The sequence below is a fragment of the Uloborus diversus genome, chromosome 9, assembly GCF_026930045.1.
Source record: "Uloborus diversus isolate 005 chromosome 9, Udiv.v.3.1, whole genome shotgun sequence".
In the NCBI taxonomy this organism is placed as follows: domain Eukaryota; kingdom Metazoa; phylum Arthropoda; class Arachnida; order Araneae; family Uloboridae; genus Uloborus; species Uloborus diversus.
This window is the reverse complement of record NC_072739.1, coordinates 121,330,194-121,352,939: the sequence shown is the minus strand read 5'-3', so window position 1 is coordinate 121,352,939 and position 22,746 is coordinate 121,330,194. Positions and strand designations below refer to the sequence as shown.

General features: G+C 31.6%; 1 protein-coding gene across 1 annotated transcript in view; it reads right to left on the bottom strand.

Moving 5' to 3' along the window:
* Positions 1 to 5,430: 5,430 nt before the first annotated feature.
* LOC129230465 (protein transport protein Sec31A-like) overlaps positions 5,431 to 22,746 on the bottom strand; it is a 75,068-nt gene continuing 57,752 nt past the window's right edge. The window contains exons 19-29 of the mRNA XM_054864866.1: positions 22,235 to 22,405; positions 19,011 to 19,217; positions 16,924 to 17,021; positions 16,445 to 16,644; positions 14,774 to 14,954; positions 13,639 to 13,712; positions 12,879 to 13,039; positions 8,664 to 8,852; positions 7,545 to 7,664; positions 7,041 to 7,112; positions 5,431 to 6,957 (exon numbers count right to left, since the gene is read on the bottom strand). Of these exons, the coding sequence (XP_054720841.1) occupies positions 6,769 to 6,957; positions 7,041 to 7,112; positions 7,545 to 7,664; positions 8,664 to 8,852; positions 12,879 to 13,039; positions 13,639 to 13,712; positions 14,774 to 14,954; positions 16,445 to 16,644; positions 16,924 to 17,021; positions 19,011 to 19,217; positions 22,235 to 22,405 (1,662 nt within the window). The 3' untranslated portion in view covers positions 5,431 to 6,768. The remainder of the gene's footprint in view (positions 6,958 to 7,040; positions 7,113 to 7,544; positions 7,665 to 8,663; positions 8,853 to 12,878; positions 13,040 to 13,638; positions 13,713 to 14,773; positions 14,955 to 16,444; positions 16,645 to 16,923; positions 17,022 to 19,010; positions 19,218 to 22,234; positions 22,406 to 22,746) is intronic.

Below are 22,746 nucleotides of genomic sequence, written 5' to 3'. Positions count from 1 at the left end.
ACACAATTTCAAACAATTGCCAAATTTTTACTGTTTATTGGAAACATTTCGGGTAGCATCATTGTTGACCCTATTTTGGGACGATTTCTACGGTAAGAAGTTACACATTATACAATAATTTAAATTGCCGGTGTAGCGCTGGATATTATGTATTTGATGAAGATCGGGATTATAAGGGAACTGTTTCACTTTATTTAAGAATAGTTGACCTCACTCGAATTGGATTTTTTGGGAATTACCCAAACTGACTTCTTTACAACTCCTGAACGTTTTCGTGATTTATTTTTTTGTGATTTTTGTGTTTCTTCTCAGTTTTGCCAACATTTCATTTACTCCCTTTCCCCCTAATTTTCAGTTTTAATCATACCTTTTGATACATTTAAGGGGGCAGGCAATTTGAAATGTCGGCGAAACTAGAGACAAACAATGTTTTAGTAACTATTTGACCTCTGCCTGTAATGACCATTAACTACTTGAATCAATTGAAAAAAAAAAAAAAAACTACATCAACGTGAGCGAAGCCGCGGGCAAAAGCTAGTCATTAATAATTTGAATAAAATATTTTCTAGATCTGTCTCCAGTTTCGTCGTTTGGAATATTTTTAAAGGAGGGTGAGGGGGAGACGCAAACGTTGTACTCTTCATTCAAATTTGGTCGAAAAATAACAAAATGCACTTCCACTTTTATGTGAAAGCATTGTTTTTTTTCAAAGTCATGGTGTATGTGGGGGAGGGAGGGGGGCATTGACATCCAATGTGCAAGCAGCCACCTACGGCGGCTGTTTGGCTAACTTGTCATTTACCTTTTTACTTTCAGTTTGCCGCCTTCGGCGGTTGTTTAAATAAATTTGGCAGCAGTATTAATCAATCCATCTCTACCTTTTTTTTGTGCCATTCACATTTTTACGCCAAGATTGCCGCCTTCGGCGGCTATCTACCTTTACAATCTATCTCTACATTTTCTTATCCATCTCTATTTATTTTGACCTCCTCACCCATTTCCTGATAAAAACAAAGAACACTCAAAAAACCACTTTTTTTAAATTTAAGTAGAGCAAAAAAAAAAAAAAAAAAAGCTCAAATTCCCCGTTGTGCAAAAAGTAGCGTTTGACAAAGATAAAAAAAATCTCGCTGTTTTTATTGAATTAATGCGCACAACTATGAAATGTAAAGTAATATAGATACAGCGAAAGGTCCAGCTTGGGGGGGGGGGATGGAAAAAGAAATAAATGCAATCCCTAAATAAAACAAAAAAAAAAGGAAAGAAAAAAGCAAGCGCTGCCGAAAAAACACGTGGTTATCACGTCAGAAAATGTAGAAGTAAGCTATATAGTAAAAAAAAAAAAAGATTAACATTGCTTGCGATTAAGATTCCATCGTAAATATCGAATCGAAACCCAAGTAGTGACGTCACAGGCATAAAAGATTGAAAAACGCTTTTTTCGACTGATGCGTGAAAGGACATGATGTGTTCAGCATTAAAAAAATTGTAAAAAAAAAACCATTACGTATTTTTAAGAACTTTTTTCTTCTGAAGAGGGCGAAATGTTTTTACTATTACCAACTTAAATTTCGGAAATGAGGCTTTGATACTTCTCGCAGGATGATATTAGAAAAAAATAAAACCCAGAAAAACATGCAAATTAAAGGTATTTCATAGGGTGTAAAACAGGTTTCCAACTTGAAAGTGTTTGAGGGTCGCAACCACAACAGAACTTTTGCGATAACCAAAATACTTTTTCGAGGAGGGACGGGGAAAAGATATTGGATATCATAATAACTATAAGTTACAAAATGAAGAAAAAAAAGAAACTTTCCCAAAATATATCTGATGTGTTCATGGAAAAACTTATGTTGTCGACTTGCAAACACCCAAAACAATGTCACCTCAAGTTCTAGTCATACAGCCTAACAATTTCACGCATAAAATGCATCTGAATTTTAGAATGGTATTCATTAGTAGACAGCATTTGTAACAGACATGGATTTTCTCAAAAACTATTTTTCTTGCTTACAAATATGAAATTTAACTGTGAAAATTATTTTTCCAGAAGACTTTGCGGGCCACCAGTTGGAAAACCTTGGTGCAAAACTTTATGCTGCAAAATTTAATATCCAAGTGCTTTCATTTTTTTAAAAGCAGCATATTTTGTATGAAAAATTTGGGTAAACATTATATAAACAACTTTACATTATGAGGTTTTTTTTTTCTGTTTACTGTGCCATAGTTATGTAAATTTGTAATAGTTAAGTTAATGTAATATGTCATAAAATATAAGAAAAATTCAAAAGTTACAAAATTTAAATTAAACATCAGATTGTTTTCTTTTACATTAATATTACTTCGAATGTGTTAAAATTATTGAGTAAAACTTTGAATAATTTTGTAGTATGGTACTATATGGTAACTTTCATTTATTGAACAAAAATGTTGGCTTACCAATTATCGAACATTTAAATTTGGTTGCGATTTGGTAGACGAATATTAAAGTATTCGACCAAACCGAATATTCAGTTTGTCTGTTGAATATGCAGTATAAACTATGCCAAAGGAATATTCAGTGCATGTCTAAAAAAAACTCACTATGTGTTTGTTTGAAAAAACAACAACAATACCTACCAGCCCACCCTCCCCAATAGAAAAGACTTCATGATAAGTCCAGATCCTATTCAAAACCACATTGCAAGATGAATCAAAACCGAAATTGGTACACTTATTGATCAACAGAAAATAGTTTATTCCTTGAATGGTTGGCCAAGTAGGAAAACATTTAAAAGTTTTTTTTTTTTTGTCTCCGTCTTACCAGGTCCCAAATAACTAAAAAAAGCATTTTTGAACTTATTTTACTCTACTAGATCCTCTGTCCGGAAATGTTGACCATTATAAGCTCATAATAGTTAATAGAAAAAAAAAACCTTAATTTACTTTTGGTGAAACTTAATCACATAAGGAAAATTTATTCCTTCTTTAATCATACAATCATATTTAGCTTTTATTTTAGGTTAATTTGTACAAAACACTATTCATAAACTGTATCCGATGCGTTTTTTTTTTTGTCAACAAAATGCACTCTTATGGGCTCAGGAGGAATACAATAATTATTACCAATAATAAAAATGAAATAATTCCAGTACAAAGTCTGCATTAGTTACTCATGCCACTTTATTTTTCTTCTATCTAATCTATTCATAAGATCAAATAGTTCACAGTAAAAGAAATCACAGACACAAGAAATATTCATTGCTATTACGAATATGGAGGCATGACTGCTGTAGTTTTAATAATCAAAATGCAACTCCATTCCTAAAAATGATCTAACCTAGTTTCAGTAGTTGGATTGTGTCTTTTTAATTAAATTTCAAAATTACTGCAGATTGCATTGGTAGATATTTCATATAAAGATCTAGAAGTATACCTTAAAGCCTTTTCTTTTCTGATACAATTTTGTGTTACAATATTTATATATTATGTTATACATATCATTATAGGAACAACACTTTGTCTTATTAGTCTTGATTTGCAGATAACAGTAAAAAGAAAAAAAAAAGTATTTTCATGTTTGCAATTCAAAGTTGGTTATACTTAGGCTTGTAAGATGTCCTGCTTTTCAGTGTTCCGATCGGTTTACTTCACGTACCGGATAAAGATAAATTTGATTATAAATGACCAAAAAGGTCAAAAAAATAATTAACTGTGAAGGATTTTTTGGATAATTACTTTATCGTTTGGCACATTGCCTTGAAAAATTAATATTGGATTAGCTAGTGAGGATTTTATCAACAAGATTAAAACCAAAAGATCTATAAAATGAAAAGTATATCTAAATATTGTTCATTTTTTAATAACTAAAATAACTTGTAAATATTTATATCTTGGAAGTGAAATGTTCCATTTTTATCTGCTTACGTCATTTTTTATATTTCAGAAATCTGGCAAGCCTAGCTATACCGGTGCAAGAAAGCAATTTTTAATTTATTAATTCAATTAAGAAGAGTTTAAAGGGATATAATGTAGCAGTTTTAAGTTGAATTTAGATCTAGAAAATTTTGAAGTATTGTTGTTAGATGATGCAACAAATTTTCAGGTTGGAAAAGAGTTTCAAAAGAACACTGAATTTTCACAGGGAACAGCAATGCATACTTATGAAGTCTACAGCTTAATGCTGCTGATAGACTTTTTTAAATTAACTAAATTTTGCAGTACTTATAGAAAATTTATTTCCACAAAACAAAAATATTCTCTTGTAGTTTTCCATTTTTTTTTCTTGTTCTGAAAAAAGTGAAGTGTTTATAAATTCTATATGTAATAAAAAATATACATACTCAAAAATGTAAAAACTCGAATGGAAAACACAATGCAATTTTAAACACACATTTTATTAAATACATATTACATGCACTAAATTGCACATTTGGTAACAAATATAACCACTCTCTTAAATTTTTACATAACTTAAAAAATATCCACCGAAAAATAATTTGATTATCCTGCCTTCATCAAAGTATCAATTAAAAAAACTGAAGCTATGAAGAATATTTAGCAATGATAAGCTATAAAGAAATACAAAAAAATATGTATACAGGGTGAATTTGACCTAATCTGCCAAACAAAAAGGAGTGATAGAAGAGCCCAAGTGGAGCATAGAACCACCCATTATCTTGTCCAATTCGTAACCGTAACTGAGTTACAACAGATAAACCGAAAATGAGCCTAAAAGTTAGTTTCCGAGGAAAAGACCCTTTTCTTAAATTCCTGGAAGATCTACACAGAAAATAAGTGCATATTTGGAAAGAGCAACACAAAGTTCTATAAAATGACTTTTTCCATCAAAGTAGTCGAGCTACAAGCTTTGAAACATTCAAAGGACTCAAAGTTGAATTGGCGCCAAAATCTGTAAACGGCATGTTCAAAAACAATCAACAATCGTTTCAGCTACATCCGGTAAAATCCAACAAAAATTAGTCCACCCCACTAGCTTGCGAATGATATCACAGCAAATCATATTGGGGTTCAAGTTTGGCAGAAATTAAGCTTTTTGTTGAAACATTAAAATTTGCATTTGCCAAAAAAAGGAAATCAGTAAACGTGTCACAGTCCTTTAAGTAGTAGATTCCTCTGCAAATTTGTACCTCCATCTGCTTTTGAACAAAACACAATTTATATTCATAATAATAAGAAGATGAATACGTTTTTGCAGTGTAGTTTGTCAAAATAAGGCAGGATTGTAAGGGGAACTCTCACCGTCATCTTTGATTCTACGTGCATTTTTTCAGTTTAGTTTTCAAAAAACTATTTACTTGCAGGTTAAAACTATTCTTTGATGAATTAAAAAGCATAAAATTATAATATATATATATATATATATATATATATATATATATATATATATATATATATATATATATATATATATATATATATATATATATATTGTAGCTGTTAGAACTATGGAGATATTTGATTTCAAAGTTTGTTAATTTTTAAAAGAGACTACTTTCCCTGATTTTTTTCATTTTCTGGTCTTTGCGAACGTTCAACACATCACTTTTTGTTGTAACTTGGGCTCTGGATCTACATTCACAAACTTTAACATTAAATATCGTTGCATCTCGTACAACCACAATAAAAATATAATCACCTTTTTGAAGATAAATTTATGCTCTTTAATTTATCAATCAATAATTTTACCCGCAAGTAAAGAGTAGTTTTTGTGATTAAACAAAACTGAAAAAATGCACCTAGAATCAAAGATGGCGGCACGAGTTCCCCTTACCTTTGGCCATATTTTGACAAACAATATGGCAAAACATATTCATCTCATCACAATTATGTATAAAAATTGGCTTTCAATCAAAAAATAGATTGAGATAGAAATTTACCGAGGGCTGTGACATGTTTACTAGTTTCTCTTTTCAGCAAACAGAGATTTTAATGTTTCAAACAAAAGGCTTAATTTCTGCCAAACTTGAACCCCAATATGATTTGCTGTGATACCATTCGCAAGCTAGTGGGGAGAACTAGTTTTTGGTAAATTTGATTGATTGTAGCACAAACGATTGTTTTCGAAAATGCTGTTTTCAGATTTTGGCGCCATTTAAAATTCGAGTCCTTCAAATGTTTTAAAGCACTGAAATATTTGATTATCTCTTGGAATTTTTTTTTTTTTTATAGTATTTTGTCTGCTCTTTCCAAACATGTACTTATTTTGTGTGCAGGTTTTCTAATATTTTTAGAAATTGGACTTTTCATCAGAAATTTGCTTTTTCGTTAATTTTCCTTCTATCTACTGTAACTGAATTACGATTACAAATCGGACAAGATAATAGGTGGTTCTATGTATACTCCACTCGGCCTCTTCTATCACCTCCATTCATTTAGCAGATTAGGCCGAATTCACCCTATATAATAATAAATAAAAATTTAAATTTTGATGGTAATAATTAGAGTGTTGAAAATAGGCATTAATATTTAAAATCAAACATCAAATATACTGAATTATAAAACAGAAAAAAAAATAGTTCAATTATAAAATCTTAAAGAATTTCATGATCATTTAAAAACAAATAATAAAATCACGAATATATATTTTTAGCTTAGAAGAATTTTAAGTACAGTTCTTAGCTTAGAAGATACTATACAGTTGATCATTGTTTCTTCAGAATGCAGCAAATTAATAAACAAATAAATGTTTAAAATCTCAGATTCTTTTCCAGCAAAAAAATCCATCACATCTCCTTTTAGTTGCAAACTTTTCAGTCACACATTCCTTCATTGAAGGAAGACATTGAGTTGAGAAGCGGTCTGTAAGAGCACTTTAACACTTGGCATAAATCCACTAATTTCACTAAAGTTCGCGGTAGCCACAAGCTGTCCATGTACACCCAGAGCTGTTTGATAATCACTTTGCATTATTGCTTGAACTATTTGATGGAGGCCATGGGTAATTGAACCTGAGAGCTATAAGTAACAACAGATAATGTATCAAAAATACTTCTTGATTTTATAATTTTGTAATTAAGGAAAAGAGAAAGAAATCATACCATGCCCTCTCGAAGCCTTTCGTACAGATTCTCTAGTTTCTTGGCAACATCATCCAACTTTCTTCTTGTTTGCTATAAATATCAAAGCACAAATTTAATTAAGGAATTCATTATTGGGCATAAACAGGAGCGTGTACAGGCGGGGGGGGGGGGATAAGGGACACCTGTAGAAAACAACAAATAGAAAAACTTAAAAAAAATCTAACATCTTTAATGGTTTTTTTAATTGAAAAATGATTATCTCCCGCACCCCCTTTTATATCAATTTTTTTTTTTGGAACAGTAAAAAGCTTTTGCTGGATTTATTCTAAAAGGCTTTCTCAATTATTTCTAAGAAACATTTCTTGCAGCTATTCAGTCAAATCATTGGATTTTAACTGTGCAAACCAAAACCCTTAGTTGTTTATCAACTAAGAGTTTCAATTTGTTGTTCGATGAAATATGAAAAAGTAGAGCAACATAAAAAATTACGGTGATTGAGCTTAGTCCACTCTTTGTACTTACTGGGTTTGTAGCTACTTGTTGACATTGCCTTCTCAAATCTTCGAAAATATCTTGCAGAACTTGATGCTCAGGAGGAATAGGTCCTTTCTCTTTAGGCTGTTCAGGAACACGTGGTGGTACCTGCAAAGATTTAAGTGTTCAAAACCTTAAATAAATTATTTTAATATTTTTTAAAGGCCATTCAGTGACATAGTCAGTGGTATCATCATAGTTATAATCTCAGTTATTAAATATTTGAATGCTTCATAAACTATTATTGCACTAACAGACCCTGAAGTGGTTTTTTGGGGGAAAAAAGTAGGAAATAAAGAATAAAAAATTTAAAAAGTAGGAAAAAAAATCACTTAAAAAAGTAGGAAAAAATAGGAAGAGTTAGGATTACACTCACGTCAAGAGGAAACAAATTCAGCGTAAATTTTATTTCTAACGTAAAATAAACTAACAGTATTTTTGATTTAAAACTTCCCAAAAATAAACCAACAGTACTTTTAAAGTATTAAAAGAATTTAAAATTATTAGGATTTTTTAAAAATGAAATTGTGCTTAGCTGTTCATTCACTGGTCGGTCTACCCTACATGCACTAAAATTGTACATTCGGTGACAAATATAGCCACTCTCTTAAATTTTTAAGTAACAAAAAAATATCACCTAAGAAATAATTTGTTCTGCCTTCATCAAAGTACCATCAAAAAAAAAAAAAAAAACTGAACTTTCTTTTAATAAAAAAAAAAAAAAAAAAAAAAAAAAAATTACATAGACATTTAAGTTGTAGCCTCAAAATGAAAATTTTATCAGAAGAATCCAGGCAAATATTTTTTGATGAAAGATTCAGCTGTTAAAGTGCAAATGTCTAAAACTAGTTTTGATTATTTTTTTTGGTTTGATTTTACAGGAAAGCTAAAACCAAACCACAAAATGTAACTCTCAATTAACAAAAAAAAAAATCCCCTTTAAATACTAAACATCTGATTACTATTTTCACTTCATCAAGTAGAAGCTGATAGCTGATTATGACACAACAGTGAAGTATTTGGAACTTTATGAAAACATTGGTGCTTTTTCCAGATCCTAGTACAGACAGATAATGAAAAAATAACTAATTTGATGATGTTACTAACCATCTTAGCTTCCTCTGCAACAGGTGCTGGCATAGCATTTGCATTCATAGTAGCTGGAGGGTGTTGTGAATATGATGGAACAAAATACCCTGGATTTGTAGCTTGAGAATATGGAGGCATTTGTGGCTCAGGTGCTGGAGCATCTGGGAATGGCGAAGTGATTGGAGTAGGATTTTCAAAGCTTCGAGACTAAAAATGATAATAGATTAAATAAATTATTATAAAATATTTGAAATGAATACAGCACTCATACAGCAACTAGTAAAGAGCAAAATCTGGGCAGTCTTAGGTAATGTAGGTTATTGCCAGGGCGGCAAAACTTTGCCAATAACACTTCAATGTAGCAACCCTGAGATGAGGTTAAAGACATTAAATTTGTATAGTCAATTTGTATAGTACTTTACAACTTATCAATGGTGCAGCAAAGGGGGCGGCGGGGGGGGGGGGGGAGAACACCCAGAGGCCTTTGTTTGAACATTATTTCCAATCCTAATACAGCAGTTTATACACGTATAAGGAATGTTTTGATCCCCCATCCCCCAAAGATAATTCTGACTGCATTGGTGCAACTCCATGTTTGGTACTATATAGGACTTTTGTTAAGAAAGGTTTTTCAAAGGTGGATTATAAGTGATTTATACGAATGCTTTGCATTTTATTTTCAAGCAACTTATTTAAAACCTGTATTACTTAGAAAAAATAGGCCAATGTTTTATTTCCCTTTTTCAACAAACATGGCAGCTACATTGAACAGTATTTCCCTCTTGCTACCAAGGTAGGAATAATCCCAAGAATAATCCAATGCCAAGGTAGGAAGAACCAAAACCTTCATAACTGAAATTCTCCTCAAACTCTATCTGTATTCAGGTCTGGATTTCCGATGATACACAGAAAAAGTTGCAGCACTTGGTCAATTTTGTTTTTAAGTTTTTAGTCTTCTAATTAACACATAGTTACTAATAATTGATACTACAAAACGATATTCTACCCATTCAGTGGCATAGGGAGTAATAACCCTCCATTAAAAATTAAAAAAAATATTACAGTAATACATAATGAATATACTAATATGTACGTATCACAATTTAAATCCCACCACACATGAAGAATTTCTTGCTGTGCCACTCAATTTAATCAATATAAAGGGCAAGAAAGGCAATATTGATAAGCAAAGGAAACATTATTAGGATCTTGCACAGAAGTTTCTTTTTCTCTTAAATGATTATATCTAATGACATGAATAACATCAAGAAAAAAACTGGTTCTCTTATAAGTTTAAAGTAAATATAGTGTCCATAAGGCCATAACTACTTGACTGATTTTCTTTGATAATGTACCATAAGTTTTATACTGGACAGTCCAGTAACAGAAACAGCACGGCAACGTGACGGCACTGCAACGTGTGTCACATATTCTTGAGAAAGTATGTGGACTATTTCTCAGAAAAAAAATTTTTTTAAAGAAAAAGTCCTAAATTTTAGATGAATATTTGCAGCATATTTTCTGAGATATAATCCAAAAGTAGGGTCTACTTATATTAGTATCTTATTTTCAAGCATTTCTCCATACTGATTTAGATTTCATGATTAGTCAAATGTAAGTTTATATTGCAGACAATTTTTTGATTTTTAAACTACATCTCAGATCAGGGACGGCATTTCACCATTTTATTTGGGGGGGAGGGGGGGGGTCGAGTTTCTTAAATATGTATAATCCCAAAGCAAAACCAAAAACACATTAGCTAACAAGAAGTTGTCATAAAATCGGTTTAGTATGAATAAAATTAGTGTTTAGAAACAATTAAAATTTTGATTCATTGACTAAAAAGTTATCATACAAAACATCTCGCTACTAAAGTTTTTATACCTTTTGGAAAAGTTATAATGCATGATTTTTGGAATTCAGAAGAGCAGGGAATCATGTTGCTAATCCATCAGTGCCCAATGTCGTGCTGTTTTGCCAGTTCTGCTAAATGGAAAAGTTTTTTTTTTTCTCTCTTTGTGCTTCAAAAATATTTCTCTAACCTCCGGAGATATTAAAAAAATCTTTCTCCACTAGCTGAGCTGATTGCAATAGTTAAAAAATAATTGAAGTAACACAAAGTCGTACACTTTGTGTTACTTCACTATGAAAACACTTTTTATATCTTGCTCTTCAAAATCACCCAGGCTACTTCAAAAACTGTGTGGGGCTTAAACTTTTCATCCTTGAATAATCTAGTCATGTCTGCGCTCTCAGCTTCAATGAGATATCATCTGCCTCCAGCTCTGTTATTCACTCTTCCAGACTTATGAGTCCATAACAAGGACGAAACTGCAGTCTCTGGATGTGAAATCCATTTATTCGGTATATTGCTTGTAATTTTTCTTGCCTCATGCTAAAAATTTTACTCACAGTTGAAACATTTTATTTTTCGTTTTTCCTTTTTTTCCAAAACCTTTTCTCGATGCAAACAAATTGGATAAAAATTCAAAAGAAGTCATACATGCTAAAGGGCATGAGCTTTTCTACCATTGAAAGAATTGATTTGCAATAATTCTTCTAGTCGTCAAATCAATGCTTTGAAGTTATAGAGAAATGTTTTTATCGTTTTAACTCTTGAAGATTATCTTGTGTCACTCCGTGATTGCATACTTATAGAGCCTCATAAAAGGCATTTGGTTGATATGTCTTTTTATTCAATAATCACATGCACTTTTAAGAAGTTTTTATGAAAGCATTATAATGTATTGAGCAGCTGAAACTTGTTTCTAGCAGAAGAAAGCGATGAACACTCATTAAATAAATATACACTTAAGAAAGGAGCGTAAAAGTGAATGTAAAATATCAAGGAATTTTCTTGTGAAAACCATGCTACCACACCACTTTTCACGAGCCTCTCATATTGGACATACCATCTTTACACTGGGCACACAAGTGTGAAACATTTAGCCTATATGAGGCAATGTCTTCTTTTGTTAAAATTAACCATGGTTCACTATCAGTTTTCTGTGTTCTGAAAAAGCCGAAAATACTTCATGAATTTCTAAGTCATCATCCAAATAACGAAAACACTTTTTCTAGTCTGAGAATGTGTTGAGTTTCATCATATAGTTGCTGAGAACCAGCGAGATTTCCTTTAATGAACATTGATTTCCGACTTACATAAATTGAATTCACCCATTTTCAATCATTCTGCCCAAAAAAATTTGAGGGTGCGACCCCCCCCTCTTGACCCCCCTATTTGCTGCCCGTCTCAGATGGCTGGAAATTTTTTTGCAACTGCACTGGATATTAAAATAAATTTGATCCCTTTCTTTTGAGAAACTACTTATGAAGATAAGAGAGGATAAAATATCAAAGAAAAAAAATACAATGGGTTAAATTTTAAATTTAAGATACAATAAATTAGTCGGGGGGGGGGGGGGGGGTCTGCTCCGTGTGTCACCGTCCTCTGAGGAGTGACACCCAAAGTGGCAATTGCAAGTTTCTGAGAAATACGAAGCTAAAATGCATTTTTAAGACTACAAATTTCTCATTTTTCCAGAGGGAGACCCATCAGGATACCCCTCTTCCACCCCACATCATGGGGTGATGGGGTGAATACTATACTCAAGATTAGGTTCATATTGTCAGTACTAAAATTGTATGAATTTCATGCTTACAAAGAATGCTAAAACTTTTTTTTTTTATAATTGTCGGGGGGAGGGAGGGAGGGAGGGGGTGACACCAAATTGCCACCCTGGGTGTCACTCATGCTAGGTACGCCACTGAATTAGTTTTAGGTTTATCTGCAAGAAAAATTTCATTTCTGCATGTGCACCAGACCTTGCACACAGACACAGGTACATGAAGATCCCCTATCCCCCCCCCCCCCCCCCGTGATGAAAATTTAAGTTCCGTAATTTTTTCAAGAGTTGCACAAATCGAAATTTCATATTTTCTTATTTTATTGCTAATGTTTTTAATGAACAATTTTATAAGAAAATAAAACATTATCCTCTTCTTAACAGCAAAGTTAGTTACTGAACTTGAATTAAATTGTAAGAGGAAAAAAGGAATATGTAAAATGCTTCAAAACATAAATAATGACCTATTTCTTAAAACAAATATATATATATATATATATATATATATATATATATATATATATATATATATATATATATATATATATATATATATATATATATATATATATATATATATGTATAAACAATGAAAGTGAGTTGAAACCTTAGCAGGTGCCTGTTTCAATAATGGAGGGTCATTCCAACCAGGTTTAACTTCTGAATAACAACTTGGTAGAGGTTGAGGAGTTTCAGATGCTGGAGGCGGCATTTGAGCAGATGCTGGAGCAGGAGACTGACTTGGAAGTGGTGCCATTGCCTGGGAAGCTAAAGAGAGAAGAAGACAAAAAGTAAATAAATTATTTATGACAGAAAAAAGAGACATTTGTTCCAAATTATAAAATACAAATTCTATGTGAGTACTCTGATTTTTATTAAGATTAGTTAGAAATGATTACAAGCTGAAATTTTACTTTTATTTCCATTTCCTTAAGTTTTTTTTTTTTTTTTTTTTTGACATTCATATTTTTAACTTGAAAAAAAAAAAACTTTTAGGGTTTTCACTAGATAAATGTAATATATATTCAACTTTTAAGTTAAGTTTACAATAAAATAGTCCATATTTTTTTATCAGTTTTAAAACATCTCTTGATGAGCAGTAAAAACTTCTTTGAGAGTACATTTCATACAATTCAAATGTATAAAGGGATTGCAAATATAATAGGTTTGCCAATTTCTAAACACTTCTAAATGGGGGAAAAAGATTCATGATTACTTCATTCACAAAGTTCAAAAATAAACTGCATGCAAATAGTTTTGCACATAAAAAGCCATTAAAGTTCAAACTGAGCGAAGAGAGTTGTACAGAAAAGACAACAGAAAATTGCATTCACATTTAAACTTAACTTAATACTAAAATTACTTACACGGTACAAATCCATATGAAGGTTGATACACAGGTCCTCCACTAGCAGGTGGATAAGGTGAAGCACTGGGAATGCTAAAACAAAAGTGAAAATTGAATACAAAGAATTTAATGTTGAAACAGTATGATTTCCTTGTACACCAATTAAATGGTTTGTATTTTTCAATAACTACAGAAAAACAGGTGCAGTTAATACTGCACACTTGGTAGAAGCTTTATTTCTTAAATGCATAATTGTTTAATGCACTTTTAGTTTATCTATTTTAAATGAATTTTCAGACATTTTACAACATCTATAAACAGGGCTCAACTTGCAAGTTTCCATGCCCAGGGACGTTCAATTTTTTTGTGCCCCTTTTGACTGATTGAATAAACATTATATATATTTAAAATATCATTAATCTCATTAAAAAAATTTCCTAATTCTTAGTATTCATTCAAAAAGTACCACATTTCAAAAAATGAAATCTCCCAGAAAACTGAAAAACAGTTCTTATTTATATTGCAGAAAAATTTTCAGTCCCTTAGAAATTCCATGCCCAGGGCAAGGGCAGCAAATGCCCACGCAATAATCTGGGTCAGTCTATAAAGTGTAGTAAACGTAAAGATTGGTACTTTCAAAATTGACATTTGATGTTTTTGTTGCGTCAGAAATTCTAGTGACAAAACTAAATAACACTCGTAAAAGGAACGAAAATACAATATAAAAGTGCCTTAGAGAGAGGAGAAGAACATCTAAATACTTACATCCCTCATAAAATTTTGGCAGATTTTTAGACCTTATATCTTGATAACAATTAGACAGGGCTAATTTATGCATCAAAAAATGTTTCATTATGCTCTTTTGATAGCTACTTATTAAATTTTATTCCATTATTACACATTTGTGTGTTTCTCTGGTAGAAATAGTTAGAAATTTGGCAATTAGCAGAAACATTTAGCTGATAGTCACTTAATGCTGTACACTTAGTTAAAATTCAAGTTGAATGAAAAAAAAAATCAATGTTACAGGGGGAAAATTGTAAAATTAGTTTCAGTTATGCAATAATTTCACTTTTAAGCAAAGAAAGGGGGGGGGGGGGAATGTCAAGAGGGAAAAAAATCAAAACAAGCAAAATTATGAACATTACACTTGCCTTGTTCCAGGAGCAGAATAAAAGTTAGTTTGTTGGGAAAATGCATTCATTTGTGGTTGGGAAGCTGCAAATGATTGAGGTTGATAGAACTGTTGCTGACTTGAATATGTATTCTCTGAATAAACACTTGGGTCATGTAAATGTCGTGGATACCTTTGCGATACATGGCTTCCAGAAGAACCTATTAAATAATTAATAAAATCTAAACACAAAATCCCTCCACACAATTTTTTGCATCAAAACACTGAATGAATCAATGAACAAAAAATTGAATGAAACATTCAATATTAAAAAGAGTCTTCTTCCAGGACTGCAGAGTCAAAGGGAAACTGACTGATTCCAACTCCTGGAATTTTAAAGGATCTGACTCCTTAACTACAAAATCATTCAAACTTTGACTCCTTAACAGTAGCAATGGCAGAGTTGTTGATTCGGAGGAGACATGATTGACACTGACTTCCACTCTTGGAATTTTAAAGCTACAGACTCCCAACTCCTTTAACACAAAATTTGTCCGATCCCGACTCTGCAGTGTCAATTTTTCCATAAGGCCCAATCTTTTTGCTTATCTTAGCTGCTAATAAGCTAAGAAAGTACATTATACTCAAACTTCAAATTTAGATCATTTCCTTCTACTACAGGAAACTCAAACGATTTTTATTAACTTCATTGATAGTCAAAAGTATGAAAAGTGTTGAGATAATTTCACTTAAATTTTCAGAAATCTTCTGTGCAATTTTATACCCCACGTTCATAAAGGTTTCATTCATTTAAACCTCAAACAACAAATTTATTTTCGTATTGGATTAATAAATGGGCTAAAAAAGTTTTAAATATTAATGCTGTTATTTTAACGTGTGAAAAGAGTAGTTTAATAGCAATTTTACAGCGGAGATGTTGAAGAAATAATAAATATTTTAAATAACAATTTTTACATATGAGTGGGGGGATCAAAGAGTAATGCCTCCATCGCTATAAACATTATTTCTTTTACAAATACTAGACTATTAATGCATGATGATATTATAGAAGCAACCTCACTCTACTCATATGTGTAATCTTTTTAGGTTTAACTATTAGAAACACGAATATGAAGCTAAAAGAAAAGAGTTGCCATTGAATGACTGGCCACAGATAGTTGTGCACCTAAGAAAATGTATAATCACTTGAAGAATGTGTATGGGGATGCTGTAACTGACATCAGTAATGTACAGTGTTAGATAAAAAAGTTTGGAAGCATTGAAACAGAAATTTCAGATAAATTGAGAAGCAAGTGGCCAACAACATCAGTCACAGATGCGAAAGACAACTGATTCTGCAGGTGGCTCTCTGTTTAACAACTCTCTATTTAACAACTTTCTCTATTTGAAGATGACTTTTCACCGTCCTGGATGCTCCACCGTAGTTTTAGAAGTATTCTATTTATGGACGCATTCTACTTAAGGAAAATTATTTGTGGCCCCTTGAAAGTTGTTAAATAGAGAATCAACTGTATTGGTTTTTATAACCAACAATGTTAGTTTTTATAAGTAAATCCAGTTAATTGCAGATCTAACATAATTTGAGAAAAAATGCTAAGTTGTAACAAAGTAAGGATGCACTGCTTAAAGACAACATAGTAAACAAGCATTTAATCACATCAGTACGAATTTCACAAAACCAATAAATTACTTTTTAACGTTTGCTGAGGAGGTGGAAGATCGGCAGTCGGAGGTGCAATAGGTGCAGGTGGTGTAACAGGCGCCATTATATTACTTGAAGGAGGAGTATAGAGGGGGTGGTACAGAAGGTTGTTGATACTGAGGCACAGAATTACTTGTAGAATATGAGAAAGTACCAGGCATTGTCGGTGCTGCACTACTGTAGGAAAACTGGAAAAAAAAGTAATATTTTTAGAATAAATAATTAAGTTTTTACAAAATTGAAACAAAAAACAATAAGTATTTAAATCCTAGTTAATTAGTAGATTTTTTCTTAATCATTAGAACATGTTTCTTAGAATAAGTTAAATGCTAAGAATATAAAAGTATTACTAAAAGTTGGGGATACTCCATTTATTGACCTCTTCAAATGCTAACTATAAAATTTCACACATTAAAATTGGGCTCTGCACAATTTATTTGCATGCTTCTCATCATCTTAAGAAAAACACCTCTTTAATTAATCCCATAAAGTCTTTGACTTGAAAAACATCCATGGGACCAGGCACATCACTTAGGGGCTTAGGGAGATCAATCCCCCCTTCTCCCTGAATTTAAGAAACATAATGTAAATACAGTAGAATGTAACGTCAAAAACACAAATGCACTTCCACATAATAAACTGCTCGACAATTGCTAATGAACAGACACAGTTCGTGAAATAAATAGCTGCATACAATGATTAAACAAATGAAACTAAGCACTTAAGTAATAGAGGTAGAGGATTATATTTACCATCAAAATGGTACAGACCTCAATAAATGGAAGATTGGAATAAGAAAAAAATACATGAAGTTAGAATATGAAAACTTTTAATCACAAAAAAAAAAGTTGTTTCCAGATGAAGGGATGGGAGATAACAGTGTCTCAATAAGGAATATGTAGAGCAGTATCTTTTGCATTAATTCCACTCAGCTTATCTGAATTTGGTGCATTTTCCCAAAGTTCATTGAATTTTTTTAGTTTTACCCGCGGCTTTGCTCATGTTAATATAGATTATTTTAATCAATTCATGTTAATGGTCAACATAGGCATGTGTCAAATCGTTACCAAAAATGGTTTGACATCAGTTTCACCGACATTTCAAATTTCTTCCCCTTTTAATATATCAAAAAGAATGATTAAAACTGAAAAACGGGGGGGGGGGGGGGGGGTGAAATGTCGGCGAATATTATCACCAAATACCGAGATACTTCTAGTGACTATAAAACAATGCTACACATTTTCAGCCAAAATTTTTCCAAAAGTAGTAAAATTTGGCAATTGTTTAAAATAGTGCAAAAAAAAAAAAAAAAAATAATGGAAGTCTTTGTGCTGTTTATGGATTTGCTTAATTTAGTTGACAGATTATTTTACATGTCAACAAAAGATTTAAAGATTCTTTTCATGGCGATATTTTGGTTACATGGTGAAAATCGAGAAACAGTATTGTCTTAACTTATAAGTCTTTAGCTTCAAAAACAGCAACAGTTGAAAAAATTGCCAAATGCCTTACCTATTGAAATCTTTCCCCAAAAAAAGTTTGGCGAGATTCCTGCAGGTCAATTGGATAATGAGTAAATGTTCAGTCAACACAAATAATTTTTAAAAAAAATTGCATCAACGTTGCATTAAAATGGAAAATAATCAGCCAAATCCTTTTATTATTAGCCAATCTTGTGCAAAAATGTTACTTTAAGATTTAACTTGAGAAAAGCCTTGAACAGTCAGATGAAAAGCAAAAATAGTCAACAATACAACAATTGTAGCTGTCGCCAGGGAGTTGAGATGATACACTAAATACTGTATTGAGTTGAGGAAAGCCTTGGAACATGGAACTAAAAAGCTTATAATTCGTTTTTTATACAACTTAGAAATTTCTAACCGGTGCCATCTTCCTCAGAAAAATTAAAGCTTTCGATGGACATATAACGTTCATACGTGAAAGTATTTTTTCACCCCCATATTAGAGAATTTGTATGAAAATTGTGTATTATTGCCCCCCATAACGGGATGAGAACTACCCTATGTGTTATTCTGATGCATAAGTCATATTATTGTAAAGTTTCATCAAAATCGATTCAGTAGCTTTTGCGTGAAAGAGTAACAAACATCCATACAGACAAACTTTCGCATTTATAATAGTAGTAAGATATTAGTTTCTCGCAGAGTACATACAGCAATGTAAATATTTTCCCTCCATGTTCAGTAAATAATGAGGGCCAAATTTTTGTTAAAAAATGTAAATACATGTTGAAGCATTTTGTACTGCATGTTATGTACATACATCCGCTTTATTTGATTAAGTAGCATACTGCTTCCCTAAATGCTCCTTCTTAGGAAATTTTTGAAAATCCAAACCATTTATGGTCAGTCATTTTGGATTTTTGGTGTCCTAGTGTATTCATACTGAATTCATTTTGTTCTTCCATTCCCTAGAAGATGCATTGAGTATACACCCTTTGTTCCTCCCAAACCCTGAAAATTTTCAGGCTAAATGTGGCTAGATCACAAAGCATTAATAACAAGAACACTCAAGTACAAATAGTATTTGATACCTGTGACTGATTAGTGTGACTAGAGAATGATTTCCTTGCTGGCTGTACATGAGATTGCTGTTGCGGCTGCTGATGTTGCGCTCCATACTGTGAATGAACACTTGATGCAGTACTTGAACGCCTGACATCAACATGTTGAAATGGAAACTGAGGTGAACGATGTCCCAAAGCTTGATAAATTCTATCTCGTAAAACAGCCAAAGTCCTCTGAAATTAGACAAAAATATAAACATTAATATATAAAGCATCAAAAATTTTATAATTTGATATTAAAACGCAGGCATACTATCATAGTGAGAGGCAATACTACTTTCAGAACTTCCAGGGTCATGTTATTGGATTAGTTTGATTTTTCATTACTGACACTTCCTTTTTGGATTTTTTAAAATATATTTAGCACTAGGTAAGTGTGCTCCATACTGCAGTAAAATATGTTTAACATGAAAACATTTAACATGAAATGGTAAACTGTCATGGGCACATAAAGGGCAGTATTTGCAAAGCTTTCAGTATTTTTTTTTTGCCTTTGTTGCTTATTTGGTTTGTGCCAAAAAAAAAGTTGCAAAAAAAAAAAAAAAAAGTCTAATCATAACATTTTTTTATTATTAGTATTGAACCTCAAAATGTGTTTTTTCAAATATTTTGAAAACTCATTTCTGCAGATACTGCTGTTTACCAGGCCAAGGCAGGAAAGCTGTTCAGATAGTTTTTTGTATAGTTTACTACAAATCTGTAATAATACGAAATTCTTTTAAGAAATATCTTTTAACAAAAAATATTTTAGCCTTCCCAGTTTCATGTTAGCGATTTTTCACAGCATAGCTAAATACAATAAAGAGATCAGGTAGTAGTTTGGCTAATTTTGTCAGTAAAATTGGCAAACATGAGAGAACTCATAATTTCTTTTTCGTACTTTTTTAACCAATTGCATTGTATGATATTGGCGCATTGTTTATGAACACTGTATTTGTAGTGTTTAGTGCACTGCATAATATAGTGCTTGTATGTTAGTAATGAGTGATATTTTGCACTTTTCTTTTGATCAGACTTCTAACACTATAAGTTCATAATATTGTTGTTAGTTTAACGATCTACTTAATTTAATGTACGGCTTGTTTGTGGGTAATGAGTGACATTCTACACTTTTTTTTTAATAAGAATTCCAACACAGCCACTTCATAATACTTCTGTTAACTATCTACTTTACTTTATATATTGCTCCTTTGTCAGTAATGAATGGTGTATTCAGTAAGTTACCTCCCTACAGCCAGGGCTAAGGCAGAAATACATGAAATACACCCCAAGCTCAGTCAATTCCAGCCGAGGGCTGCAATTTCATGCTTATTAGCACTCATCAGACTGGCAAGAGTGAGTGAGCTGGAGGTGGAAAACCTCTTAAGGAAGCCAAGAGTGCCAAACAAACTGGTAGCTAATATAGAATTAGCCAGTAAGTTACCGCCCTATATAGGGTGGTAACTACTGAATTACTGAATATACCTCAGGGTTCATATTCTATTTGGATAAAAAAATTCCATGACTTTTCCAAGACATTTTCATGACTTCATAAAAACTTTCATGACCTTGTTACATGAAAAGAACAATACTATTTAATGTCAAACATGCCAATTTTTGGAATTGAGCATTAGCAAAACTTTAGATTTGAATGCCACTACCTCATTGAAGTACTCAGTAAAGTGAAATTACAGTGAATGATATAATGATGCTTAAATGTCTAATAATTTTCTGTAAACAGGCAGAATGATAAAGACTGGGGAAAAGGTTGAATGAGTCAATAGTAAGTTCCAATAAATTTCCTTCAAAAAATGCCTTTTAGTGTCAACAGTTCAATTAATCATCCACATAACTTGACAGTATTTCGGTTCTTTAAAGTAAAGCAACATTCTTTAGCGAATTCTTGTTTCTAAACCAGATATTTATTCAAAAAAAAAAAAAAAAAAAAGAATAAATAAATAAATAAATTTAAAAAAATAATAATAATAAATAAACATTTAGTAGTGAATAAATCTTCTGACTCAAATGAACTTGTTTATTTATTTGCACATTTTCAAATGCATATAAATTAATAAGGTCAGTAATTCCAGAGAATTGTTCTTGATTCCTGACATTGAAAGTAGTAGTGGGTTGCATCGATTAGTTTTGCAGGCCGTATGTTGGGCACTACTGTTTTACAGTAATTAGAATTCCCCTATTTCTCTATTCTATTACCTAAATAAAGATCTTTGTTTTCTAAAACCTTCAACAAATTAAGTTAAGCTCTGATAAATTTAATAATAAAGTTTTTAAAGTTTTCGAGAGAAACGAACTCGGGTGCAATTGAATTGAGTTTGAGTAGGTGTCGCAAAATGAAGAAGAACATACAAGTTCACTACTACAGAATATAAAATAAAAGAAGTGTTGAATTTATAGTTTTTATGCACAACACTGTTAAATCACTCAAGTTTTAATGCTCTTTTAGCTACTGTTCCTTTCTCTTTGCCCAGGACATTTTCCATGACTTCAAATTAATTTCCATGACTTTGAATGAAAATTTCAATTTTCCATGACTTTTCCAGGTCTGAAATTGGTTTTTTTTTCCCATGACTTTCCAGGATTTCCATGACCTGTACAAACCCTGATACCTGCCTTGCCTTCAATCTTCGAGTTGAACCGAACCATTGCTTCGATCACTCGTCTGATATCACAATAAATATACTAGTAAGAACCAATAATAATGACAAATATATTGGGAGACAATACAAATTTGATTTAGTACATGTTCCAAACTTAGTTACACAATGAATTTATGATGCTAGTAAAATGGTAGTTTTGTGAAATTTTTAATACAGTACCATCTTTTAAAGTAAATTTTAGTGGCAGTAAACTTTGTAATGTGATATTAAACATACATTACAATTACTTGAAACACATAAGATAACAATATAATTTTCAAATTATGAGCAATAAAACTAAAAATGAAGCAATTCATTACAGTGATGTACAATAGATTTTAATTTTACTCCTATCTTTTGTACTTCTCATGTGAGTTAATCTTTTGGAAATCAGAAGTAGACTTATAAAAGCATAAAGAATATAATGTATAAAATTATGCATGAAAAGTTTGACTTAAGAAATACCAGCTGCATAAAAAATAAATTTCACTTCTAAAAAGATTTAAATCTCCAAAAAGGCTAAAATATATAAATAAATATCAAAAAATATAGTACCTCATTTGGATCAACTAAATATGTTATAGCACTATTCAAACTTCCTTGAGTAGCTAACAATTCTGCATATTGTCCTAACAAAGAAGATAGGACTCCAGTTTGCAATGGAGGAGCAGTACCGGATAGCTGCTCAACGGCACGTCGTAAAATCATAACTTGTTCAATCAAGCTCTAAAACAAGAAAGTTTTACACTTTTAAACCAATTACAAAGAATTAAGAAAGAAAAAAGTTTTGAGATCATGGCTGTAAAAAATAATGCTTGAAATGCATTTTAACTGCTCATTCCTGACAAATAGTGTATTTTGTTCTAGGTGAAAAAAATAAAAAAAAATTAGGGTACAGCATAACAAAATATCTTTCAGTTATATTTCCCCCAAGGCACCACTCCCTTCCTCTCTTGGTGGTAAAATAATTTATTTTCATTTAATGCAATTAAAAACCCTTCTTTGACTAAGTCCAAGAAAAATTAAACTCACTACCACTGTAATTACACATAAAAAATAGATAATCC